The sequence below is a fragment of the Uloborus diversus genome, chromosome 2, assembly GCF_026930045.1.
Source record: "Uloborus diversus isolate 005 chromosome 2, Udiv.v.3.1, whole genome shotgun sequence".
Taxonomy (NCBI): domain Eukaryota; kingdom Metazoa; phylum Arthropoda; class Arachnida; order Araneae; family Uloboridae; genus Uloborus; species Uloborus diversus.
Genome location: NC_072732.1, coordinates 65250324 through 65278042, shown reverse-complemented (window position 1 = coordinate 65278042; position 27719 = coordinate 65250324). Strand labels below are relative to the sequence as shown.

The following is a 27719-nucleotide window of genomic DNA, read 5'->3' as shown; positions in this document are numbered from 1 at the left end:
ATATGATAACTTTCACTAACATTGTCTTACCATTTTACCATACAAAATTACATATTAACTCAACAAAATTTTGCTCTATTCAAGTTTTAAGAAATTATTTCACTTTGTTCTGGATTTAAAGAATTTGGATATTATGGAAGCACACCATTTTATTATTTAACTTTAAGTACTTGGATATATTAAATTTGAAGGAGGACAAGTTACTTGGTGAGATTGGCAAGAAATATGCAGTTCGTGTGTTGCGGTTGGTTGTCTTTATCTTAATTTCATTTTTATAATTTTGTTTGAAATACTTCAAACGAAATTATTCTACGTTTTTTTTTCACAATAAATGGGGGAAGAAGCAATATTATGATCCAAGTGCAAACTGTATTCAGATCATGTTTTAATTACGGCTGTACCAATAAGAAAATTGGCAGATTATTGATTAGTTAGTCGATTGAAGGGCAGAACCAATGAATGATCAATTAATCGGGAAAGCTGATTAATCGTCATGATGATTTATCATATTAAAATTTCTGCCTCTCCTTTTTGCTTTGCTTTTTTTACAATTTCAACTTCAAAATAGTTTGTGTATTTCTGAGCAGTGATTTATTTTTCTCTGTTTTTATAATTTTTTTGATAAATATTTTAAAATTTTATCAAAGCATCCTAGCTTTATCTGTAGAAATTGAGAGATTATTTACCATGGTAGGAAATACAGTACCTGCCTCTTATTAAAATGGCTTCTTTGTAGAATGATAATTTCAGCATTGAAAACTAGCCTCACTCTGGACAGCTCAAAAAAAAAAAAAAAAAAAAAAAAATGAGAACAATGAATAGAGACATTAGTTGATAAAAATCAGAGTCAAATCCAAAAAGAGCTTGGTAAGTCTTTGAGAGTTACTTAACAAGCAGTTTCCTTGTGATTGAAATCCATTGGAATGATTCACAAACAAAGCAATAACGTAACTTGCGAATTTAAAAATATGTTGAAAGGTTTATGTCGCAATAGTCATGAAAATTAGTTGGAAAATCTGAAGTGAGATATTTTACTGAACCCTTTGAGTCACCAGACAGTTCTCTTTCTGATTGTTGGTTGTTCTGACGGATGCAATATGATTTGGCAGGTCACCAGTTAACTTCTTTTGCAAAAATCTAAAATTGATTCCTAACTTGGATTGCTTCAAAAGACAAGACTTTTTTTCAAGATGCAATTTGGAAAATGTGTTGAGAGTTAGGAAAAGGTATTAACACTTCAATTATGCTGTCCATTCATTTTGTTCTAAAATAAATGCATTTTTGACCACAAAGAAACGTACCATACTAATTTTTACTCACTAGAGTATGTAAGGATGTACCTTTTTAGGATTGCATCTGGTATATTTACACTGAGTGTATTTAACTTTTATTTTGCTTATTAACTTGAATGTATATGGAAGATGTATTTCATTGTATACTTAGCATTTTAGGTATGGTGCCTCATGGCAGTTGAGTACTAAAAGTTTTTTTTCTTTCTTCCAATATAAATTTAGGGTTGGCTTGTTGACTTGATTAACCGCTTTGGAAACAATGGGGGCTTCAATCTCCTGCTTGAACGTTTTCAAAATGGACCAGCTTTAACTGTACCTGTCATAGCTGCTCTTATTAGGTAAATTTCTATGGTTTTTGAGTTTTATGAAAGCTTAAATTAAAAATGCTTGTGTTTTTAAAATCTAAAAATATTTTCTCATGTAAGTTTAATTTAATAGGAGCTTGAAAGGGTATTGTATAAACTATTTTATACTTTTAATTATCTTTTGACATATATGGAGTTGTGCCACAATTTTTTTTTTGTAAGTTTTTTTTTAAAATCCTACTTCAGAAATATCACTTATGTCTAAAAAACATATTTATGGAACGTTTTTCATAATAAAATAATGTGTTCATAAATACATGCCTAACTCAGTAAACAAATAAAGTAAGTAGTGGTGTAACTCTATCGATAGTTGAAAAAACTAGGTGGATGTGTTGAAATGAAGCATGGGTTAATTGATACAAGAGAAAGTTGTTAGTCTTGCTGATACTTTATAACAAGGAGAGAAAAACATAGAAATGGGAGATTAAATGGTAAATTTTGGGATTTATTTATGGGTTAATTTTTTTATATTTTTATATAGACTTTACTCAATTTTTTAGCATAACTGCTATTTTTGGCAAGCTTTTAATTGTGGCAAACCTCAGGTTGTGTTCCCATTCCGTGACTGGTAGCTACCGGTCGGTTGATCACATGACAGCTAATGACATCAGGGGTTACTAACTGGTTGTTCACTAACTAATGCTTTATCAAACACTTTTAGTTCATTGCCGGTTACTTGCGTAGACGAATAATGTGCAGGTGAAAAATACTTATTATTGGTCAAAAATTTCACATGGTTCTATCAACAAGCTTAAATTGCGACCAACCAGTGGACCTACTGGTGAAGCTAAGCTATAGAACGACTATGACATCGGTAACAACCAGTTAACCAGTAGGTCTCATAAAACGCTACGGTTAGTCACTGGTCGACCAGTTGTGGTATGTGAACGCAACCTTTGTGAACCTATGGCCAATGTTACTTGATGACAACTTTTGAAGAAAAGAAAAATTATCCTGAAAATTGCCTCTGAGTGTTTTAATCACAGGGAACCCCTTAATTGTAAGGAAAGCATTTTAATGACAAAAGGGAGGGACGGAGGGGGGGGGGAGCATTTTTGTAGCATAGCTTTTTGATGACTTAAACAGAGTTATATTTTGTCTTATAGTTCTTTCTTTGCGCTAAAAATCCCTTGGTATTCCATTTTCCAAAACATGTTTTACATTTTTTTATCATTTGTGCCTTGTTTTCAATAATGGTTTAAATTCTAATAGAGGCCTAAATTCATGTAGTGTGTATCTCAACTATGTTTTTAATCAACTCAGATAGAAAATAGAGTAATGTAAAGACCAAGTTGTTAAAAGCTCTAAAAAGCTTAAGGATATTAAGATGTTACTGTGATTGAAAAACAAATTCATCACAATTCATTGACATTGAAATTGCAGGCCTAAATAAAATCCATAAATGACTTTTTATGGTCCATTCTTATCTTTTTTTTTTCTTTTCACTTTTTCCTCATTTGGTGAAGACATGTTTTAAACTATTTTATTAAAGGTGCTCCACTAGTTTTTTCTGATAGGCAGGACCTAGTTAGGTTCGTGTGTTAAAATTGATTTCTGTCATTTATGATCAATATCAACTTATTTTGTGGTAAACCTGGTGGTCGTTTCTGTTATAGATCAGAAATGGGTTGTTTCTTTCAGTCAAAACTACTACTTTTAGTCACTAAAATTGATAGAAAGAGCAAAAAATAAAAAGCATAGACCCAGAAAATATTTTCATTTTCCCAACAGTTATTTTTTAATTAATTTTTTAACTTGTCCGATTTTTCAAACAAGCCGGTCTTGATGACGTCACAAATGATGCAATTTGGCGCATCTTTCTACCACGTTTCCATGTTATGATAACCAACAAGGGAATCAAATATTGTGCTCTACGCTTGCTATCAACCATATCGTTGCCAATATATGTGAGTAAAGATGAATTAAATATTTTCCTCTGTGCATGGCAACACTGAATGGCATTTCATCATTTGTGATGTCATTGGCAAGATTCGTAAACAATGAAAGCGTACCAATTAAAGTAATTTTTTAAAAATATTAAACTTAAATTGTTTAAAAAATAGTCAGATCCTATGTTTTTAGGCATGCTCTTTCAGAAAAAAGTACTTTTAAAATTTTGGAAACGACCCCCATTGCGTTGTCCTCTTTTGCATATAAATGTATTTTCAATGTATCTATGTATATTTGTTTTGTTTTTAACATTGTTCTAATGCTTTGTTTTTGTTTTTTTTTTTTTTTTTCAGGCCCTTTGGCTTGTGTCATGATTTGCTCACTGTTCGTGTTATTGAAAAATATTTTATGCCTATTGTTGAAATCGTGCCATCATTTTTGGACAATTTAACTGATGATGAGTTGAAAAAGGAAGCAAAAAATGAAACAAAGAACGACGCATTATCAGGAATAGTTAAAGCTTTGAAATGCTTAGCATCCAAAGTACCTAACCAAGAAGCTACAGTTAAAAATTTAGAGACTTTTAGACTGAAAATGATTCTAAGGTAATGTAGAAGAAGTATTTTAAGTGAAAAGAAAATAACAAAACCTTCTGTGTTAAAAATAATTTGTATAATATTTGTTAACTTGATTTAATTGAGCCATTATTTTTATTTAAATTTTATCATAATTATTGCTCAGTGGACGGCTCTTTATATAATCACATCTGGACCAAAGTGATTTAATAATTCTAAATGACTGATTTATAATAAACAATGCTGGAAAATGTATACCTTTACACCTTAACCTGTAATGATATTGTTAATTTCTGCTAACAATAACGATTTGTGTGTTGTTGAAAAGAAAGAGATACTCTTATCGAAAAAAATAGTGTAGTAGATAACTCGGAATGCTCAGAGCCACCACAATCTTGGATATCTGAATTTCCAGATTTTCTGGATCTCTAAAAAACATTGCTTACCTACTGTTTATGATACCCAAGTCACAGTTACAAATCGCAATGCGTTAAAAAAAATGCTTATAAATTTGGAAATATTAAAAAATTTTAAAACAACAAACCATTAAAAGGCTTAAAAGTTTTAAAGTATTCACAAGACCCTCTAAAAAAAGAAAAAAAGAGAATTTTTAACAGCAGTTTTTGATAATAAATGCTTCAAAAAGAAAAAAAAAAAGAATTGTTAGAAGTGTTTATGAGCGTAAACATGCAATTTTTTGTAAGTACGAAAGGTTTGGTTTTGTAATTGCAATTTTTTTTTAAAGTTTCGTTTTTGCAATTGTGTTAGATTTTTTTAAATTGTTATATTTGTTTTGAATTAATATCAGTTGAAATCCTCATAGTTTATTATAGTCATTTTTTAAAACAATCTTGATCCTATGCAAAAAATTTGGTATTTCCTGCTCTTTCATAGTATAACTCTTACAGGCTTTAATTAGCGACCATTTGATAATGAACCACATTAGAATGTGAATAGTTGTTTATTTAGTGTTTAGTTGTAATACAGGGAAGATGTCAGATTTCCGAGTTCTCTTTTCAGGTTTTGTTCAATAAAACTTTCCTGGAATTTTGCTCCACATATATACTGACACTCCAGCTTTGTACACCTTATTTTTCGGTAAAATGTCCTGAATCATAATCAAGTATGTTTGTTATTTAATAAGGAAGTGAACATATTTTAAGGTGTTCCGAAAAAATGTGCATTAGAAAAATATGCCAAGAATAGGTATTTTTATAAAACACAAGAAATTTAAGCAATATTTTCCTGATTTTCTGATTCCGGAATAAAAGGTTCTGTATTGTAGTAACACAATGAGCCTCTACTTTTACTGTCTTTGAAGCTTTCAAAACACTGTGCTTTCTTCTAAAATACAAAATTTAGAATTAAAAAAAATATGAAAGATTGCAAGATAATGACAATATACCTGATCATTTAACCCAGTAATTATAAAATAATTTAGCAAATGTGTAGAACATATCATCGCTTCAGAGCAACAGTATGATATCTAACTGTTGTTTCTGGGACTAGATGTCTTACGGTTGCTCTGAGGCGACGATATATTGCTGTAATATGTTAAGTGAAACGCTGCTAATGTGTTTGATAAAGGTACTCTTCCTTTCCCATGATTTCTTCTGTGCAGTATCTGTTTAGTATAATTTGATATAAGTGTTTTTGTGAATTAATTTTAAATAATTTATATGTGAAGTGAATCAAGTATGAACTCATACCTACTCTTTTTTTTTTTGTTTTTTTTTTTAGAATTTTTTTTAGTTTTAATACTAATTTTATTTTTCACACCTAATGAATAGCATATTTTTAGGTTGTTACAAATATCTTCTTTTAATGGAAAAATGAATGCCCTAAATGAAGTCAATAAAGTCATTGCAAGTGTTTCCTACTATACCCATCGACATGGGCGTGATGAAGAAGAAGATTGGTTAACAGCTGAACGAGTTGCAGTAAGTAATAACAATTTTGTGTGACTTTCATTTCTGAGTGAATTTGATTTTCATAGTTATGTTCCTTTTAGGAATGGATAAAAGAAAACAAAGTTCTTCAAATTGTTCTCAGGGATAGCTTACACCAACCTCAGGTAAGATGTTTAATTATCTAGCACTAGTGTTCGCCCAGTGGTTGAAATTCGACCATACTCATAAATGAATATTTGAGAAAACTTGTATGAATTTAACTACTTGCAACATTTTTTTTTCTACTCTTACTCATGTTTACTGCACATCTGGAAACATACAGTTTTTATATGTACACACAATACCAAACAGTAATAATTTATTCCAATTTTGATTTTTGTCTGTTAATCTCAAAATAAATGGATGAAAGGGGATATTTCGGTAATGGGGTCGTTTCCAAAACTTAAAAAGTATTTTTTTCCGAAAGAGCATGGTTAAAACATGGATTTAACCACTTTTTAAATAATTCCCTTGCAGCCCCTTGCCGGTGCTGTAAGGGAGGCATACTGCAGCGCCGGAAAGCGTACTAGACATAAATGTGAAATTTCTAAATTTTGTCATGTATTTTGTAATTTTTTCCTATCTGATTAGTTAAATTTTGTTCTTGAGTGTCAGGGGGTGAAAGTACACCACCCTGCTAGCAATCATGGACATAAACATGATAGTAATATCTTTCGTGATTTACTTAGTAGTTTAAATAATTTGTAGCTTGGCGCGCCATCCGAATGAAGTCCTGTGCTTAAAATGAATTTAATTTTATTATTTATTCAACACAAATAATTATTTTAAGAAAGTTTAAACAGAAAAACATATTTACAAAAAAAAAAAAATAATAATAATAATAATAATCAAAAACAAGAGGGGGGGGTACGAGTGCACCCATCATTTGGCCCCCTCACTTTTTCAAAGCACGAGCCGCCACTGCTTAAAACTTTGCATGAACATATTTCTTTAAAAAGTTTAATATTATTGGGTGAGTCACATTTGATCTCTGCCATTAGAAATATAAAATTTCAAATAGTAAAATGAACGAATCCTACTCATTACATTAAAAATTGTCCATTCAAAAACACTGGACGTTGCAATAATAGTGCAATTTTATAAAAAAAAATTAAAAAAAATATCTTTGTGATTTGTTTACTGTTTAGGGGATAACTGGCTAATGCGCTTTTCAAAATTTTTGATCTCTCTCCCCTTTGTCACAAAGTATATCATGCTTCACCATACCTCCTCTTCCCTTTGCCACATGTCACACTGTTTTTCATAAACGTTCTTATCAAAAAAGGTTTCATGTCGCATTCATCAAAATTGTATGTCTCTCTTGTCATTTATTTCCTCCCCTTGTCATGCATTGTTACAATTTAATAAACCCCACCTTAAAGAGAGACTTCATCTGTAGTAATCTCCTTGCAAATAGACATTTCTCTCCTCTTTTTTCACGAATGCAAAAGAAAAATATTTCTAGCGCTGGCATTGGTGCCGAACATTTGACACCAATGGATAAAGTTCGTCAATTCCACAATTATGGAATTCTTCCTGAATGAAATGATCTCGCAAAACTCATTTAATACATAAAACTTCTGTACAAATAGTATTCTTTGTGAAAGTAGGCATGCCCTTTGCCGTTAGAAATACAAAATTTCCAACAGTCAAATGAACAAACTCTACTCGCTGCAAAATATAACTGTCCATACGAAAGCACTGGACCGCGTAATAATACGCCAATTTTATCGAAAGTTTCACCTTGACATCTATTTGTGGTGATAGAAATGCAGGTATTATTGGGAGCTGTTTTTTTTATTATTATTATTCAAATTTTTTTTTATGAAGGTGATTTTATTGAAACTGAAAGTCCTCCCTCCTTTTGGAGAATTATTTACTTTAATATTAAAACCGCAAAAACATAATCAAAATGAAAATATTTTAATTGCCCTTAGTTACTCAAAAAGCCTCAATAATAAAAACAAATGCAATAATTTAATTTCTTTATGCTTAGGCGAGAAATGGCAACACATAATATTATCCAGCAATTTTTTCACGCTAACTAAGTTGTGTGAAAAATCAAATAAAATTGAATTTTCGCTAACTTATAATTGCTTAATATTAACTTATAATTTAGCTCCTTTTCTAGTCATTGAAGCAAATTTCCATTTTTGAGCCGTAAAATGAGGGGTAAACGTTTTTAGAAGTATTTTTCACAATCTTTCCAACCATACCAAACTTGTAGCACTAAAATGCATTTTTTGTATAGAAAAAGCAGTTCAAAAAATGAATTAAAACTTAATGTTCCGCACATCCAACAATGAGTTTCAACAATGGAAAAGAGATAAAATTAAAATTTTTCAGTTACAATAAAAACCGCTTATAACTTTTTTCTAGTGGATTTAGGTTATTGGACCTTGGACACCTTGACAATTTCTTTATTAGTAGTATTTTTTAACCACTTTTCCAACCATGTCAAATTCCAAAAAAATAGACCATCCGTTAGTGTAGAAAGAGCAATTTAGGTCGAAAATGCGTTTTTAATTAATCTTTCCACTAACTAGCGTTCAATTTCAAAAAACACAAACAAAAAGTCAGCAATAGCTCCTGAACAAAAAAGAATGAAGGAAATAAGTTCACAAACAGAGGAGGAATCGGTACCGAAAGAAAACGGCTTGCCTGTTAATATATAAAGATAGCTTTAAATAAAGTTATGTACTACATATGTGTACTTTTGTCTCTTCTAGTAACTTTATGCATCTTCATAAATTTGCATTTAATACATTATTTGACTAATAAATTTTTAAAAATAAGATATGATAGTGAAGTTTTACTATCTATATAAATCTGTTATTTTTGTTAAAACAATATTTTTGCCTGATCTTTCATTTTAAGTACTAATTTTCTGAGCAATAGATGATGATTGAGCTAATATTTCTTTTAATTGCTAAAGTTAAAATAATGCATTATACCTTACTTGTATGATAAAATTGAGCATGAACATCTTATGAATGTCATCCCCATTTTCCATAAATTTCAAAATAAATAATTAACGCCCTCTCTCAATGTATGAAGCGTCCAGGAATTTCTCTAAAATAACATGGCATAACGCATTCTGTTGAATGTGCCTGTTTAACTATCCATGGTTTGAAATCAATTTTTAAATTTTTTGAAGATAATTATACATGCTTTTCCTGAATATTTTTATTAATGATATACTTACATATCCATTGATACATTCTTCTGCTGTTGTATTATTTCAGTATGTAGAAAAACTAGAGAAAATTCTTCGCTTTGTTATAAAAGAGAAGTCATTAACTTTAGAAGATTTAGATGATATATGGGCTGCTCAATCTGGGAAACACGAAGCAATTGTCAAAAACGTACATGATTTACTTGCAAAATTAGCTTGGGATTTCACTCCGGAACAACTAGATCATTTATTTGAATGTTTTCAGGTAAGCTTTATTCTTCATCTAATATTTTATATTTTTTAGTTGTTGCCATTTTGTTTTTGAATTCTTATACATTTATTTGATAAAAAATAGTCTAGTTGGACAAATGCAAGTAAAAAGCAAAGAGAGAAATTATTAGAGCTAATACGTAGGCTTGCTGAGGATGATAAAGATGGTGTGATGGCTCATAAGGTAAGACAATTTTTTATCTGCTTTTCCTGTTTCAAGAAATACTTTCCCCCTCTAAAATAAACTGATACATTCCTTCAAAAGACATTGATAGGTATTAAAAGTGAATTGTGTTCAAATTATTATATAAGGGTTGCCCAAATGAAAAGTGGTCAATTTGAATAAAAATAATACTTTTAATGTAAATCAGAAGAAATCACCACGGGTGTTGAAACACAGGTCCCAGCTTTGCGGCAGCAGGTCGATGCCTTTGCTGTAGAAAGGCATCGACCTGATTCGGGGCTGATTCTTGAGGAAGTCCTGCACGACTTCTTTCATTTCACCTTGCGAATGGACGCTGTATTGCTCTCTTAAGTGGCCTTGGAATGGGTGAATTAAAATGGCCCCTTTCTGTACTCAGATTGAGTTCGTCACTAATTTCACGGGTAGATCCTTCAATTTGCTCGGTTCCCTTCTCGAAAACTTTTACATCACTTGTTTACAGTGGTACCACTTAAACAGTAGTCGCCATACACTGCTACCATTCGCTGATAGATGTCCACATTACACTCATCTTTCCCATCCAGAAACCGTACTACCACGCATTGTTCCGATCTGGACGCATCCATGGAAAGCACAACTTTCCTTTTGTGCAATTTTCTGTACTGCATATTGGCATAATTATAGTTAAATTTAAATATCCAGTATTCTGTTTAAGAAATTGAAATCAAGCCAACATTAAATGGCCGTGAAATGTCAAGTTGGAGACGTGCAAAAAGCATATTTCAGAAAAATTCATTTATTTAAGTATGACTAGAAAATATAGTAAACAACCCCATAAAAAGACCCCCAAAATATCACAACAAATAAGTTCCATGTAATAAAGGATAAAATATCACCAGTCTGTAGATGAAGTCACAGGTCAGTCCTAAGTTGACAATCCCAGGAACGCACAAAGTCGACCGGATTAATCTTCGGGAACACAACACTTATCTTGACAGGAAAACCACATGGGAAAATTCGGTGAACTTATCCAGAAGAACTCATGGAACTAATTTCCCAGGCAATATCAATTTGCCGGACACAAAATAAGCACTTCTTCACCTGGACTCATTTCATTACCAGGACTTGAAATTCCAAAACTTGAAAACTACGTGATTAATGCATCACGAGTTACATGCCACAGACTCCCGCTAGCATAGCGAGGGGAAAACCCCACACGTGAGCCGAACTAGGCCTCACGACAAAAGCAAAACAACCAGGGATCGAAGAGAAGAGAGCGAGAGTGTCGCCACTAACCTCAATATATATATTCCATCAGCCAATGAGATTGCGTGCCTCGCTGACGTCATGATATTAACTTCAACTACAACTCATTTGTTTATTCCACTGCCGCAAATTTTCGTACACCCTCCATGGTACATGTGGTCTTAAACAAGTGGAATTAAATTCAAATCATCATGTGACAACTCAACTTTTTCGAATTGACACATCGAAACACGCAATCTGCAATGGATTAAGAAAACAGTCACCATTAATTATGGCGTGGAGAAAACACCGATTGAAGTGTCAGCACCAACTAGTTGAATTACACTTTTACCAGACTGGGTTCAAGTAGGTAACAATATTTAACTTTAAAATATTTTCTTTAAATTATTGCCTGTGGACCGAGAATAAATAAAATAAAATAATATTTTATGCCAACACTGCAAACAGGTTTCACCGCTGAACGGCATCTATGCATACCTCATACTACCTTTTATATATTTGTGCAGTGGCGCTGTAATCAAATCATTCATTCTGATGTTATTGCACTAGTCCACTTTTCATTTGGGCAACCCTTATATTTAGTTGTGTTGATGAATTTTAATTCTGTGCTTTTTTTCTCAGGTATTAAACTTACTGTGGAGTTTAGCGCATAGCAATGATGTTCCTACAGACATTATGGACCAGGCATTAACTGCTCATGTTAAAATTTTGGATTATAGTTGCTCTCAAGTTAGTAAGACTTTATTTTTGAATTTGTAGCTCTTAAATTTATGTAGGGTTGGTTGAAGCATATGGGGCTGTCTTTTAGAACAGTTCATTTTTGAAGCCTCATGCAAAAGTTTTGAAGTAATTTTTTTTTTCAATTTATTGACTTATTTTATCTAGGACTATTACAGAACAAAAGTTTATCATTATTTCCTAAAATAATGCTTCAGATATTCTTAAGGCTCCTTTTTTTTAAAAAATGAAATGGGTGTCTCACTTACCTTATATGTAGGCCACCCACCTTTTATTTGAGTTTAAAGCAATCATGTCTAATAACAGGGTTAATGGGTCTTATTTGCTGAAGTATTTAAATTTTTAGTATGAAACCCATCCATTTGTGAGATATCTGTCAATTAAAACTGTGTGACAAAAATTTTTAAAAAAATTATATATCTGTGAAATAATTGAAATCCCATCAGTACTATATGTTTTTTTTTTAAACATATAATGCAGTGTTGAATAAACTCAATAAATAGCATTAATTATGATAAACTTTGGTAAATTAGCAAACATTATAAGCTGAAAAGGAAATTGCAAACACTAAATGATAGCATCTGTTTAATGTTGACTGAAAGAGAATTATTATCATTTCATTCTTGGAAATAATTCCAACAGCATCTGCATCAGGCCACTGTGCTGGATAGGCGCCCTTCCTTGCTCCTGGCAGCATCCTTAGTGGGAAGGGGGGAATTCACCCTATTTCTGTGGGGTTTTTTTTTTTTTTTTTTTTTTTTTGAATCTTAATATAAAAACTTGAAGGAAGATAAGTAGGAGCGACAGTGTCAAGATTTGCCCTTTCAGACTTTAGATAAACAGGGTGCTTAGTTGAAATTATGTTTCATCTACTTCATTTTGTGATCAAAAAAAATTAATCAATAATGCAGAGGTTACTTGTTTACAATAATGAAGCAATGTTTTGACTACTACGGTGTGGAAAATTTTCCCTTTCAGTGATGCTAAAAAGAAAGGCTTTTTTATTGCTCTTTTTTTAAATATTTTTTATTTGTTTATTTTTAATTATTATTATTATTTTATTAGAAAAGTTCTCTGCTACGCCAAAGACGTATACACACACAAAGTAAATAAATAAATGAAATGAAATATCAACAGAATAAAATGAAATAAATAAACTAAATTAAAAATAAATCAAGAAATATATTTAAATAAATAAATTAAAAAAATCCCCCAAAAATGTTGATGGCGTAACTTGTGCCATAATCCCCCCCTGTGGGCACCCTTGCACCCTATCAATCAACAATATACTAGAGCGCAGAAATTAAATGTCTTTGTTTTATGTCCTCAGTTTTGTTTTGTTTTTTAAACTAAAACATTGATCAGTGTTTTGTTTAAAGCAATTAACAATAATGCAGAGGAGGGTTTGGGTGGCACTCTTAGCCCTTGGTGATAAGCTGCCATTGTTGAGGGGGGGGGGGGGAGAAGAATACAATTTTAAAAAAAAGTTTGTATTGATTTCAAATCAGGAAGTCTTAAATAAGGAAGTCATGATGATTTTTGTCTTGATATTAATCTTTAGTATGTCCTAGGTATAAGTTTTACTTAAACTTGGATATTTTTTCCAGGACAGAGATTCTCAAAAAACGCACTGGTTAGACAGATGTGTGGAGGAACTGAAAAATGACAAGTGGGTTCTGCCTGCTTTAAAACAGATCAAGGAAATTTGTAATCTGTATTCGGAAGCACCTCCAAATTTTAATCATGCTCAGCGTTCTCCACATATGTTTTATAGACATGAAGTCATCAATCGTCTTCAGCAGCATCATTCCCTAGTCATTCTCGTTGCAGACAATCTTTCTGCTTATATGAATAGAGCTCATGTAATGGCCAAAGGTAAGCTATCAGTGGACTTATTTTATATGGCACTTGCTATTGTAGTTGCATTGTTATAGAAATGTGGTAACTTTGTAGATTGTCTTGTGATTATTTTTTCCCAGCTCGTAAACATTGGTTGAAATATGCTTTATCTATTTAAAGTGTAACAAAAAAGCATTTATGTAAAAATAATTGAAACTAACACTCCTTTGGGCTATGCTTGTATTGTTTAGGCAGATATTTGTTGATATTTGTTGAATTCCTTAGCTAGCCTAGGTAGACCACCTGAATGTATGTCACTGATAAGTATATATATATATATATATAATATTAATCTGACTTTCTATTTTTAACTCTGATTTATGAACTCTGTTTTTCAAGTTTTATGAGCCTGAAAAATCTTTTTTTGAATGAATATAATTTTTGATACTCCTTTAGAAACTTAAAACCGAAGAATCTTTTTTTATAAAAGCAATAGTTCTTATTTCGGCAAAAAAAGTGACGCAACTCAAAATTTGGGAATAATGTACTAATTTAATAAATAGAATTTTATAAAATAAAGTTTAATTAAACCAATAGCGGTTTAAAAACTAAGTTTTATGCTCTTTCATGCTATAAAATTTGTACAAAGTTAACTTTCACAACTGGTGTGGTGACTTAAAACAATACAATCAATAATGACACATCATTAAAATTTTATAATTTAGCAGAAATGTTTTCATAGCTTTAAGTATGCATTCCTGATTTGGGCAACAAAAACTAATCAGTAAACATAATGTTATACTTGTTTTACGTTTATTGTAATATTTGAGACCAAAGCACTTCAAACTACTATTGCATAAAACCTTGACTTTTCTCCATTGCTGTTTTTTTTTTTTAAAGAGTTGTCACTTTCCTTGCTGTGGTGCAATATATTGTGAAACTTGCATATGTTTACTCAAAAACATAATTTTCAATATTTCTTTTTAGAATATCCGGATTTAGATCCAAATTCTGTTTCACCTGATAGCAGGTTTAGTCATGTAAATCAAGTCCAAGAGCGCCTGAATTTTCTCAGGTAATGTTCACCAGAAGCATTAAGTATCAAAACCAGTTCATCTCAAGTTTTCCAAATGATAGTTTTTTCATGTGGATAAAATTTAGTGTATGATTTCATTATTTTTTTAATTAGCAGTATTGACTAATTTACAAATAAAAAAAAATTACATCAAACTGGTTTTGAAGTAAAGCCTTATTTTATTTTTATTTTTCCATTCAAATTCGAGTTAAAATATGTAGTTTCTCACAAATATGCCATGTACTAACTAGCTTATGCAATCAAAAATGTAAGCTGATTAAGTAATTTCTTATGTTATTACACGCATATTTTTACAGTGGTGACATGGTAAAAGCATCGATTGAGCTGCTTTTGAAGTAAAATGGATTTTTAGCAACGGTTTTCAGCTTATGGAGATTGACGCCGTTCCAAATCCCTTTATAGCTTGATAGTGTAGACAAAAAAGTACCAAATTTTGGAAAAAATTTTTTTTTTTGAATGTTTATGTATTGATCTGGTTTTGATACACTAAATGCCTCAATTCTGAAATGCATTTTTATGCATTCGTATTTTTATAATTTCTGTTTTATGAATGAAATAAAGATTTTTTTTTTCCATTTTAGGTTTTTATTAAAAGATGGTCAATTGTGGTTATGTGCTCCACAAGCTAAACAGGTATTGTTTCAAGTATTAAATTTATTTTAAAAAATCTTTGCAATCTTTCATGTTTAATATTGATCAATATATTTTTCCAAACATATGTTAGAACATATCTACTGGTTAATAGATGTTCTATAGCATACTGATAATGACTTTTCAAGCAAGATTTTCTTCCAGGTGTAATTAAACTTTCAAATGCTATAAATCTATATAAATAAAACAAAACATGTGTGCATATGTATATATGTTCCCTACACAAATTCAGTTGACGTTAAGCCTTGAACAAATTTGGCAGGGAGGTACTTGGGCATCCATGAAGGTACATATGGGGTTTTCAAATGCCAAAACTGTTCCAAACTGTTCAAATTTTATTTTCAGGACCCAAAAATAACATTGAATGGCTCTTTTTACCCGAAATAATTATCCAATCAGTTTAATTTTAGTCTCATTCAAATGCCCACAAAAGTACCTTTGTAGTGAATTTATTTCCCTTGGTTTGCAAAACCAACAAGGCTGTAAAATCGCTTAGAAGAAAAGTTATAAGCATTTTTAAGTAAAGAAGCATCAATATTAAATTTTAAATTTGTCGTCTGCCCCCTCCTCAGTTTTAATTAGCGTGAATAAAGTCATTGAGATGTAAGATCTGTTGCCATTTTTTTCTTCATTGTGAACAGGTAAAGTATTTGCTTTTGTTTTGGAGCTTTTCCTGTAATAAGAGGATTTAAAAATTTTCCTTTTTGGCTACTTTTCTGCAATCTGATAAAAGATGTTAGGTTTTTTTTTCCTTTCAAGCCTGATTATTGAACACGCATCACTTGACATTACTTTTATTTTCAAGGTAGACCGTGCAAAGCCGGGTGACACAGTTAGTATTGTATAAACATTACTTATCATTAATGAGACTTTTTAGTATGCTTGGATTTACTAAATCTTTTTTATTTGGGGTTAAATTTGATAGTGCAACACATTGCAACAATTTGAGAAGTGTTTTTTAAACAATATATGCATGCCTGCTTTTTATTTTTGATGACTTTTTAATGGAACAACCAGGCTTGTCAAATATGTTTGTTTTAAACGTCTTTGAATGAAACTGATTTTAACACTGTTTTAACTTTTTTATGAATCTAGATTTGGAGTTGCCTTGCTGAAAATGCTGTCTATGTATCAGATCGTGAAGCATGCTTTAAATGGTTTTCAAAGGTAAGACTTTTCAGCAGAGTGTTTGTTATTAAACTAGCAAAATTGTAAATTTAGTTATTGTTTTATTGTCAGATTTAGGTACAACTATAATTATTGAATATTTCTGGATATTCTTTGAAGGTTCTATGCAATTTTCACCACTTCTGTTGAGGGGCATGCATAGGGGGGGGGGTAGGAACACATGTTGGCTCAGGCCCGAGCCTGAAGGGGGCCCAATATTTTTAAAATGAGAGGTGAAATACAGAAGTAAACAATATGAAATGGGGCCGTAAAAGGTCATTTGTGACAGTCACCAAAATTTGTCTGCAAGCCCCTGCTTCTGTCTAGAAAGTCAAATATAGTCGAACCTCGTGAAACCGCCAACTTTAGTGACAGGTTAACAATTGGCAAAATTGAATGGATGGTGGTTTAACAAGTTTTCAGCAATCTGCCTTAAATGCATGTTTTTATGAAAATTCATTTGAAAGCATGTATTTTTCTTTTCAAATAGAATAATAATTGCAAATGGATTATGTAAGGGTTTTTCTATTCCTATCCATTTTTGATTTTCTTCTGACTCTATGAAAATCACCTTGCTGACTTTAGAAATACTCTATAACAAAAAAATCGACGCACCAAGTAGTGATCCGATTGATACGAAAATTGGTGGATAGGAAGACAATGCCACCATACCTACCAACTCTACTGGTTTTTCTGGGAGATTCCTCGATTGTAATCATTTCTCTTGATTATGTTTAAGATGTAAGGAACATTTGGTTGTACTAAAAGACATATTTAAAATTCCTTTCTTTCCTAACTAACAATGAAAAATCCATGGTTAACCAACTTGATTTTTTAATGATCTACTGGATTTGTTTAAAGTAGATGTTGGCAGTTATGCAATGCACAGAATAGTAAATGATTAAATTCTCAGAACAATTGAATAATTTATGTCAGACTTACAGTAACAAGTTCAATAAGGTATTGACCAGCCTCTAGCCCGGATACAAGCTAAAGCATCACAGATGAAGCTCCTGGAGGGTGTCCTGCAGTATTTCTGGCGAAATTCGCTTCAATTGTCGGACGAGGTTATCAACATTCCTTGCAATAGCCATCCCATCATATCCCAGACATGCTCGATGGGAGAGAAATCTGGCGATCTGGCAGGCCACGGAAGAGTTTAACAAGCTTGCAGACAGTTCATAGCAACACGTGCCATATGTTATCTGTCATTGTCCTGCTGAAAACCAGCTGAGGGTACTGCAAAAGGAACGTCAGCAAAACAGGTCTTAGGATGTTGTCAATGTACCACTTTGCAGTAAGTGTACCTCTAATTACGACCAAAGGAGTCCAGTTATCAAAGGAAATGGCACCACAGACCATAATGCCTTGTTGAGAACCAGTGTAGCGTGCAAAAGTGAAACCAGGATCCCCCCTCTGCCCTGGGTGTCTCCAAACAAGTCTTCGATGATCGTCATGACACAGTTGGAAGTGGGATTCGTCGCTAAAGATTATACGTCCCCAGTCGGCACCATTTCAACCTATCAAGCCATACACCACTGTAATTTGGCTCTGCAGTGTGTAGGCGTCAGTGTCAGGTGGTGTAACGGTCAGCGTGAGCATAGATTTCGTTGTCCCAGCCGTCTGTAAATGGTCATGATGGACAGTAGTGTTTGGGTTGAACATCTGATGGTTCAATGAGATGAAGAAAGCACTGTGACAGCTGATCGGACAATTACTCTGTCATCACGATCTGTTGTGACCCTAGATCGACTGCTACCATCCTGACGCTAACTCTGCCATTTTCCACCCATCCTTTGCCAGCATCTTCGAATTGCTGCATCGTTTTGACTCAAATGACGAGCGATTCTCCGATTTGACCAATCGTCCTCTTTCAATCCAATAATACGATTTCTTTTAAACTCTGACAGTTGCTCGTAATGAGCACAAACCATGCGGAGAGGCATTTTTAAGTTGTAGAAAGGTAATCTGAATTGCAATCAAACCAAAAGTTTTACCAACTTTTGAAGAACTGCTCTTTATATACATCTGCTGGATGCGCTGGAGATGAAGCTATTCATTCATTGGACACCAAATTTTAATCATTTGCATATCTGGTCAAAACACTCATGCGTACAAAATTTCAAAGCAATCAGATGATTGCTTCTTGGTGCATCGATTTTTTTGTTATAGAGTGTACTTTCAATAGGAATATTACGAATGTTATCCCAAATTGTTTTACAATGCAAAACAAAATTAAAGAATATTTCTCTTCAAGTCTATAAATAAATGGAAAGAAATATAATTTGCATGTCCAGTTATTTGTGCAAATGAGATGTGTTGCACATTGTTGCGAACAGGTACCACCCTGAATTTTTGCAACACACTATCATGAAATCTTCCTTGCTGTAAATATGCCTTGCTCTAAAATTTTATTCTTGCTATAGTATCATAGAATTGTTTGTATTGTGTTACTGATACTCAATAGTGTTATGAGGTTTATAGGGAAAACATTAAGTGCTTCGTGAGAGCAGTCTGTTCAAGCCTTTAATTGCTGTTCAATTCTTTAATTGCTAAATCAGAGTCTGGTTGGGTAAATATGATTTTATTGGCACTATAGCGGGAGTTAGTTGTAAAAAAAATCCGGAAGTGTTTCTGAGTATATCGGGCAGCTGTGGTTTATGAAATTTTCAAAAACATTTCTGAGTATTTCGGAATCCTTTTTCTGTAATTTCCAGAAATGTTTCTGAGTATTAGTGAATCTTCTTTCTGTAATTTCCAGCAATGTTTTTGTGTATTTCAGAATTCTCTTTCTGTGATTTTCAGAAACTTTTCTGAGTATATTGTGCAGCTGCAGTTCATGAAATTTTCAAATGGAATCCTTTTTCTGTCATTTTTCTCAAAAATATAAATTTTAATTAGAATTTTTCGTTCCATATCAGTTTCAATTCTTTCATATCTAACAGCAATGAAGCTGTTAAACAAGCAATTTAAAAATCATTCGTGGATTTTTTTTTTTTTTTTGTGAATTTCTGATGACAAATATGATTAACAGCATAACATATGCACAGAGGTAAATTATTGAAAATTTATGAAATAATATAGTAGTTCTATTCCGAATCATAAAATAAGTAAAAGCTTTCAATTTCTTTGGCGTCGGGAGAGGGGGGGGGATACTTTCTCAAAATGGAATTGTTAAACAATCTTAAACCTTAGTTTCTCTCAATATTTTAAGGATAAAATTATCAACATATCATATTTTTAGTGCAGAACTTTAAAAAGAAAAAAAAGTGTATCAAACTTAATAGCTTGTTTTCGGATAAAATTCGACAGAACTTACCAATCATTCACTTTCCAGAATTCGCTTTTTGTTAATTTTTTTGACGAACAAAGTGTGCCGAAAAGTACCAACTGAAAAATTGATGAACTGAAATATAACTCCAAATCTCCCTGCTGGAACCATTCATGTTGATCCTTCTTGTCTTGCCCTTTTCCAGCTCATCAACTATAATACTTAACCAAAATACATTTCGTGTTTATTTATTCTTTACAGTCTGAGCAAAATTATTAATCCTACTTATTAGAACACTGAATTCTATTACATGATTATTCCATTTCATATATCAGGGAACTCCCCCCCCCTCCACCACCACAAGGGTGATGGTATACCCATAAAATTCTATGAAGCACCCCTTCCCCCTAAAAAAAGCAAACCCCTGAAAATGTCAATGGCACAGTCTGCGTTGTGATGTGAACCCCCTCTTCATCTCCCCATATGTACATTGCATATTAATAACAGTATTTTCTAATGATATAAATATTTTTTAATGAATGAATAAATAGTGATAAATAATACAAGCACAATGTTTATGAAGCATATTACAATACTGGAAAAATATTTGCTTTACGATATTTTCAATAAGTTAAACAATTAAATTATTTTAGAATCGATGTATATGTTATATCCAAAACGTTTTCGAGTATTTCGGAATAACTTTTCTGCGACTGCTTCAAAAATATAAATCTTAACTTTTCTGTTGCGTAATTTATCAGTTTCAATTAGGAACAACAAATAGTATATAGGTACACTGTGCACATAGATACTTAGGATAACTTTAAAGTGGTTCGATAAATCCAGAAATAGTTACAATTGGAATACCATCAAATACATATCAACAAAAAATATAAATTTTTCAATAACATGTTTAAAAATATTATTTAATACATGCAAGTGAACACCACATCAACAGAATAAAATCTAAGTATCTCTATTACAACTGGATAGATGTAATCCAAAAGACTTAGTTTTATAAAGTGTTAACATGGATGTTGAAACTATTCTTGCTTGAATACACAATATGTCTAATCATGACCGCAATTCAAATTGTGATAAAACTAAGCATTATTAACTAATGTAATTGCGAACAAAGCCAGTCCAAAATGCTAAGGCAAAAATAGCTTTGACTCATATTGCTTCTCTCTAGACATGAAATAACAAGCAATTCAATGCTAAACAGTTGCTGACTGCAGCAACCATGGATAAGAAAAAAATACATTCTCGTCATTTCCTTGTGGCGCCGTTCTGGTGTTCTGGTTGGTGCCGTTCTGGTTGGGAGGTCAAAATAACTTTCGAAGCATTGAATCAACACTTCCCCTTCTTAGGTTTTTGAAAATAACAAAAAACTTTCTGAATAGATAAGAAGTTTGCTATAGGATGAAGGATTTTTACTATTTCAGAAACCTTTCTGTTTTATCAAAAAACGTTTCTGCTGTAAACTCTGTTTACAGTGTAGCATGCTGCATTCAAAATTAAATATGCATTATAAGTTTCTCACACGTAAAACCTGTTAATCATTAATTGTGATTAAATTTGTTTCTCTCTCTAGCTGATGGGTGAAGAGCCAGATCTTGATCCAGAAATTAACAGAGAATTTTTTGAAAACATAGTTTTACAATTAGATCCTTGTTTGTTAACTGAAAGTGGAATCAAGTAAGCTCATTACATTTACTGCTTCTTTTTTTACTGTAAAACTCAAGAGCAAACATCTGTAATTTTATTAATTTACTTAAATTTTAATTTCTTTAAACATATTTTGATTTAAGAAGTAGGTTATTCATATATGCTTTTGCTTCTAATGACTTGTATGAGAGTATAAACTTATAATATTGTCTGCTTGGCTTTCAGAAATTTAGTATGTGTATGCATATTTATTTTGTTTCCCTATGCAATGTTTCTTTTCTTATTGAGTATATGCCTTTCAGGACAAAAATTTGAAACTATGAACTTTAAGTACAAAAATGTTTTAAAAAAACTTATTAAACTTTTTTGCAGGTGTTTCGACCGCTTCTTTAAAGCTGTTAATTCAAAAGAAAGTAAACTAATAGCAAAAAGAAGAGCTTTTTTAATGAATGACCTTGAACTCCTAGGTTTAGATTACCTTTGGCGGGTATGTACAGAATTAATGTTACTTTTGTTGTACTGCTTATGCATTAATCAGTATCATTTCAAAAAGGTGTTTTGTAGCTTTGTACGAGAACTGTTTATATTCTTATGCTGTGTTATAAAAAATTCTATAACTTTATAGCGTAGGTGTTTTTTGCTCTGATAATTTTAAGTTGCTTGCCACTTACCACTTGCCAATCTTGTCCGAATCAGAATTCACAATTTCTCGAGTTTTCATGCAAAAACTTTCCCACCTTAGTTTTTCTGGGCAAAAGTGGAATTATAAGCAGATGTATTTAAAATTATGTGTTTTTTTAAACAAACAAAAAATAAGGGCTTCTTTCTTTTTCTTTTCTTTGAAATGAATTTAAATCAATTGATTTTTTTTATGGTTTCAACTCTGTTGGGACACATAATAAATAATCAGCCAGTAAGTATTTCATGCATTTTATCTTTTTTCTGGTCATGAAAAGTAAATGAACTAAAGATTATAAACCTCTGTATTTGATTGAGTTTTCTAAAGGAAAGTTGTAAATTTTTGCTCAAAGTTTGAGCAACAGAAATACTTAAAATTTAATCTGGTTTAGTGGTGGTGGAAAATAAGTCTGCCAACTTGCCCCAGATTTCAATTTGTGATGCATCCTAATACAGAAGGACAACATTTGATTTTTGCTCCAAAAAAGCAAGTTTAGCATCCAAAACCTTTGAAAGAAAATACATGATATTAAATTCATTTCTGTCATTGAAAGCAAAGAATTAGAAATCAAATAAAGAAGATAGGGAAAAGAAGAAAAAAGAACTGTTTGAAAGATTTTTTTTTTAAATATATTTTTCAAGTAATTCATTTATCTTTTTAGGGAACATTTAAATCCCTGACTGAACTGAAATAGACCTCGCATTTTGTTTGTTTTGACGGGAATTTCGTTATCAAGGAATTCAAGCAATGTAACAGCAACTAACATGGGACTGAACATTTTATATACTGTGCCATTGAAGTTTGAGTGGTTGTTTTGAGGCGCATTTTTACCTTTTTAGGGGTTTTTGCAATATTTAGGGGGTTCACCCTTGCTCTTAAGGGGGGGAGCACCCTTGTTGAAACTGATATTTTGTTGCATTAGTATTTGTTGTAATGAGTGTTTACTGTATTATAAATTGATAATGAAACATATAGAATGTGTGACTTGGAGGAAGTTTGTATGTTAAATTTTGAATGTTTTTTATTCTTATAACAAAGTATTTTCTATTTCATAGGTTGTTCTTTGTAGTAGTGAAGATGTTGCCAATAGAGCTATTGAACTTTTAAAGGAAACATACACAAATTTAGGTCCTCGGTTACAAGCTAGTCAAATGGATATACACGAGGACTTTGTACAATCATGTATGGACAGATTAAAAGCTGCATTTGATACCATATCAGTGCTAGAAAGAGACAAAGACAGTGTAAATAGATTAAGGCAAGAAACAACTAGAATGGTTCGTGTGTTGAAAGTGTTGCGCGAGTATGTTGGTCAATGTGATGGTGATTATGGAGAAGAAAGATCTATTTTACCCATGGCGAGGTGAGATTTTCGATGTATTTAATCGCTAAACTTTCAAATTTTTGAAACTTAAAAAATAAAGCTTTACAGTACTAATACGTTTGAATTTTGGAATATTTAGTGAGAGAAAAATTTTGCTTTAAACATTTTAAAATCTTTCATTTATGGTTAAGAAATAGGGTATTGATGTGGCATATGATGGTGTTTAACAAGGTATTCCAATATTATATTACACAAATTTGCCATGTATAGACATGTTACTGTGAAAGACCCAAATTGGAGAATGTCGACTTTTGTCATTGGTTCATCAGAAATATTTGGTCTGTTGCCATTATCTTTGGTATGTGAATGTTGATATTCACCAGCTAATATCCACATTTACCTGATTTTGGACTTTCTCGGTAATGTATACTATACATGTAAAATGAAATGAAATGTGTAACTTGGACTACATTACTTTTACACAAAATTTATAAAATATCATTGTAATATTCTGGATTTAGCATTTTTCTACAGTTCACATCAGTGATGTTCTTTTTAGAATTAATTTTTTTTTTAATGCCCTTCAAGGCTTGTACTGCTCTAGAAAAAACCTTGAATTTCATTTTGCAAATTAAGGGTCCTTAAATAAAGTACATGGGAAAGCAATCTGATCCTTAAAGCACCTGAATTTTAATGCTAATCAGCTGTTAGGTATTGTGTTAGAACAATTTGTTTAGCATTTGTGTAAAATAACTTCCTTTTGGTTTTGCTTGAATGCAAGAGAGCTCTAACAATGGTATCAAGTTGAACTTGACAAAAAATTATCTACAATGAAAAAAAGCTATATAAATAGCCATTTGTCTCTATGTAGATTATCGCTGAGCTGTATATAGCTTTTGTTTTGGGTTTGTCTTTATAAAAGAATTATCTAGCTTTGATGGTATTGATTTAATCATACTCAAAGATTTTTGGTTTCTTTAATTTATATATTATCTTTATATTAATTGCATATGCATATTTTTTTCTAAGTGTGTGTTTTTTAGATGTTTCTTTTTTCTCTAGCATCTTTCATTTTGTTCTTTTTATTTTTGACTTGCTCTTCCAAACATTTTCTCTTTGTGCAACTTCTAATGGAGTTCATTTTCTTTCCTCGTTCTTTTACCCTGTAGGTATCTGATGATACTTAAATTGGGGGCTCACTAAATGCAAATCTTTAACCTTAAATTTCCTGAACAGTAGCACTGGAAAGTTTTCCGGGAGTTTTGAAAATTACTAATTTAATAGATTTTGATGTGCTCTTTTCGAATTTTCAATTTGCCACCTCGTATCTTTGCCGCTCGTGACGCCATATTGAAAAAATGGCGTCTAAAAGCGGTATTTTGAGGATATCTCCGTACTGACTTATTTTACGAGAAAAATATATTTTACAAAATTAAACTAGAGAAAATTTCCTACAATTTATGTCATAACAGCTTTTTTGTAAAATAAATAGTTTCGACGTACAAGCGCCGCAAAGTATTTAACACGCGTTGTCGCAGAATAAGATGTTCCCACACTAGTTTGAGGTTTAGTTATCGTAAGACATCGGGAAAACGCAGAGTTTAATTAATAAGCATATGGTATTAACACAATTCATTCGATTTACAAGTAATTTTACTAACTGCATAAAAACTAACAATCCACAAACTAAATTTTTTTTTTTTTTTGTGGTATAAATGAGCGATGGAGCAATACAGAAGCCAAATTCCATTTCAGTCATTTCTTCCTATCTGCACTAAACCCGAAAGACTCTTCCAACCAGGCGCCACGTGGATTCCCCCTCTCTCCCTTTCCAAAATTTCGATGGTAGAACTCAATAGAATATTTTAGTCTGTGTCATCAGTATACTACGTAATTGTTATATGCGAAGATGTAGATCTTATTCTTTTGACAGCTCTATCTAAGCGATCAAACATATATATGATCAAACCAGGAAAAGGAAAAATTTCCCAACATATATATACAACTGACAGTATACGACAGTAAGACAGTCGCAGATCATATTTTATTTTTGCATGCCTTTAGTAACTGTGGTACAACATGTGCCCTTTTCAATCAATGAAAAACGAAATTAATTAATGTACTTCGAAAAAATCCAAATTTAAAGGAGTTATTAAAGCATTCAAAAATCCAAATGCTGATCCAGAGATCATTGCTAAAGCTGGAGAACACTTCCTTCTTGACTTATATGGTTACAGTGAAGTGAAAAGTTAAAAAATGCAAGAAAAACATGACTTTAAACGCCTACAGATATGAATGCTTTGTAAAATCCGCATATTAAAGTAAATTTAATATTTCGTCACTACCTCCAACAGAAACAGCAGCAAGACAACATTCTTTTCGATCCTATCACCAGATTCAGCAGTGGTGTGGGAATGAAAAAAACCCAGAGCTGTGTGTGTGTGTAGGGGTGGAATAGAAATAGGAATTGGTTAATTTCTCTGTTATGATGTTTGAATCCCCAGCTCCACAATCCTTACAAAGACTTATTTCTTGCAAATGCAAAAAAGGATGTCAAAAAGCCTGTGGATGCAGAAAAGCCAGGTTAAAATGCTCCGTTATGTGTACTAATTGTACAGGTGGTGATTGTGAGAATTCGCAAAGTTCATCACATGATAGCAGTGAAGAGGAAGAAACGGAGACGGTTTTCGAGCAAACAAATGATGCAATAGAAAACGAAGAAGCTCATGATGAATTTGATGCTCCCATCGCAGATGATACCGCAGAAATTGCATGACGTCTCAACAGGGGCGGATACAGGATTTCATTTTGGGGGGGGGTCATGCTCAAGAACGTAGTCTTACGTACAAAAAATTTCTTCTACGAACGACCCCCCCCCCCATAAAAGCTCTTCAAATATGCTTACAAAAATCATCGAAATCATTAATAAAAATCATTTTAAAAGTTCTCAATTAAAATAATTTTTCAGTTTTAGAATGTCAGCAGAAAATTTTCAGAAATGACAACTCAGTTATAGGAAATTTCCGATCACAAAACCCCTGGTTGATTAAATATTTGTATAGTGCTCGACACATATCCATCTTAGATTATAAATTTGCATGATACTCGACACATCCATCTTGTATGCAGAAAAATAACATCACTTAAAATAAAAGTAAAACATGCGGTGAAAATCTAATCGAAAAAATTAAATATTCTATAAATATAATTCGGACTTGATAAATTACTGACTGACTGATTAATTCCAATTGTGAATATTGGAGGTTGACGAAGACGTCGCAGTCTCAGAGTCTGATACAGGAACTCCAGATATGTTTCCATTTAGGCGGGGGGGGAGGGGGGGGGGTCTTTGGGTTCATTAGTTTTTTCAACAGTCCAAAAAAAGAGACTACACTGCTTTGTCACCCGAGCGCTTCAGTGTTTTTGTAATAGGTCAGGGGTTCCCAAAGTGGGTGCCGCAAGGAGGGGCGAAGAGTGCTGCAAGCTGTCCACATTTTCAATATGTGTGTATAATTGAAATAGATTAGGGTGCCGTAAAAAATTGTAATTCGTCAAAGAGTGCCGTGATTCGGAATAAATTGGGAACCCCTGTTATATGTAGTTTTTTTTCTAACAAACGCGGTTTTTTTTTTCGACTGGGTTTCCGTCTAATACGGTGGCTTAGTTTACGAGACCCTTGGTATAATGAGGTTTTGCGATAACACGACACTCGAATTTTACATTTCCTGCATGATACTAAATCCAAAACACTGATTTAAACTAATTAACTATTTACAGCATATTTAAAAATAAACTCAGCACAGCTAAAAACGAAACTATCTAAAAATTACAACAGAAAAAATTATAATCTACAGAGACTTTATATAAAATAAAGCATTTACACACTCAAAGGTTTTATCAATTGAAACGATGCCTGCAGCTATGGATACAGTTTTAACCATACAACAAATTTAATCAACTATCGTTGATTAAATTTGTTGCAAAAAAAAAAGCGCGATCGGGAGTCAGACACTTCTTTGTTGCTTTTCATTATACTGGCTCCTGAACACAGCGCCGCAGACTGTCTCAAGAAAACCTATTTTACTGTCTACATATTTTAAATACATATATTAGAGAAGACAGGAAATACCCCCCTTCCCCCCTAAAAAAAGAATTTGAAAACTATTTACTGTTTCTTACTATGTGGTTTCGGTCTGGCTTTTCTTTCTTTTTTTTTTTAAGCAGTCATGTTCACTACTTTAATGCAATGAACCTCAAAACAGATTACAAAGTAACGTCGCAGATTTTGATGGGGTGGGGGTGGGGGGTCACGACCCCCAAGATCCCCCCTCCTTGTATGCA

At 32.2% G+C, this 27719-nt stretch overlaps 1 protein-coding gene across 1 annotated transcript in view; it reads left to right on the top strand.

Annotated features, from left to right (window-relative positions):
• Nucleotides 1–27719, top strand: part of LOC129235206 (probable ubiquitin carboxyl-terminal hydrolase FAF-X) — a gene marked incomplete in the record, with an annotated part of 111185 nt that overhangs the window by 14748 nt on the left and 68718 nt on the right. The window contains 14 exon segments of the mRNA XM_054868913.1: nucleotides 1515–1630; nucleotides 3901–4152; nucleotides 5924–6062; nucleotides 6134–6196; nucleotides 9317–9511; nucleotides 9602–9700; nucleotides 11567–11674; nucleotides 13291–13558; nucleotides 14510–14597; nucleotides 15200–15251; nucleotides 16365–16436; nucleotides 21302–21405; nucleotides 21748–21862; nucleotides 23110–23417. Coding sequence (XP_054724888.1) covers nucleotides 1515–1630; nucleotides 3901–4152; nucleotides 5924–6062; nucleotides 6134–6196; nucleotides 9317–9511; nucleotides 9602–9700; nucleotides 11567–11674; nucleotides 13291–13558; nucleotides 14510–14597; nucleotides 15200–15251; nucleotides 16365–16436; nucleotides 21302–21405; nucleotides 21748–21862; nucleotides 23110–23417 — 1979 coding nt within the window.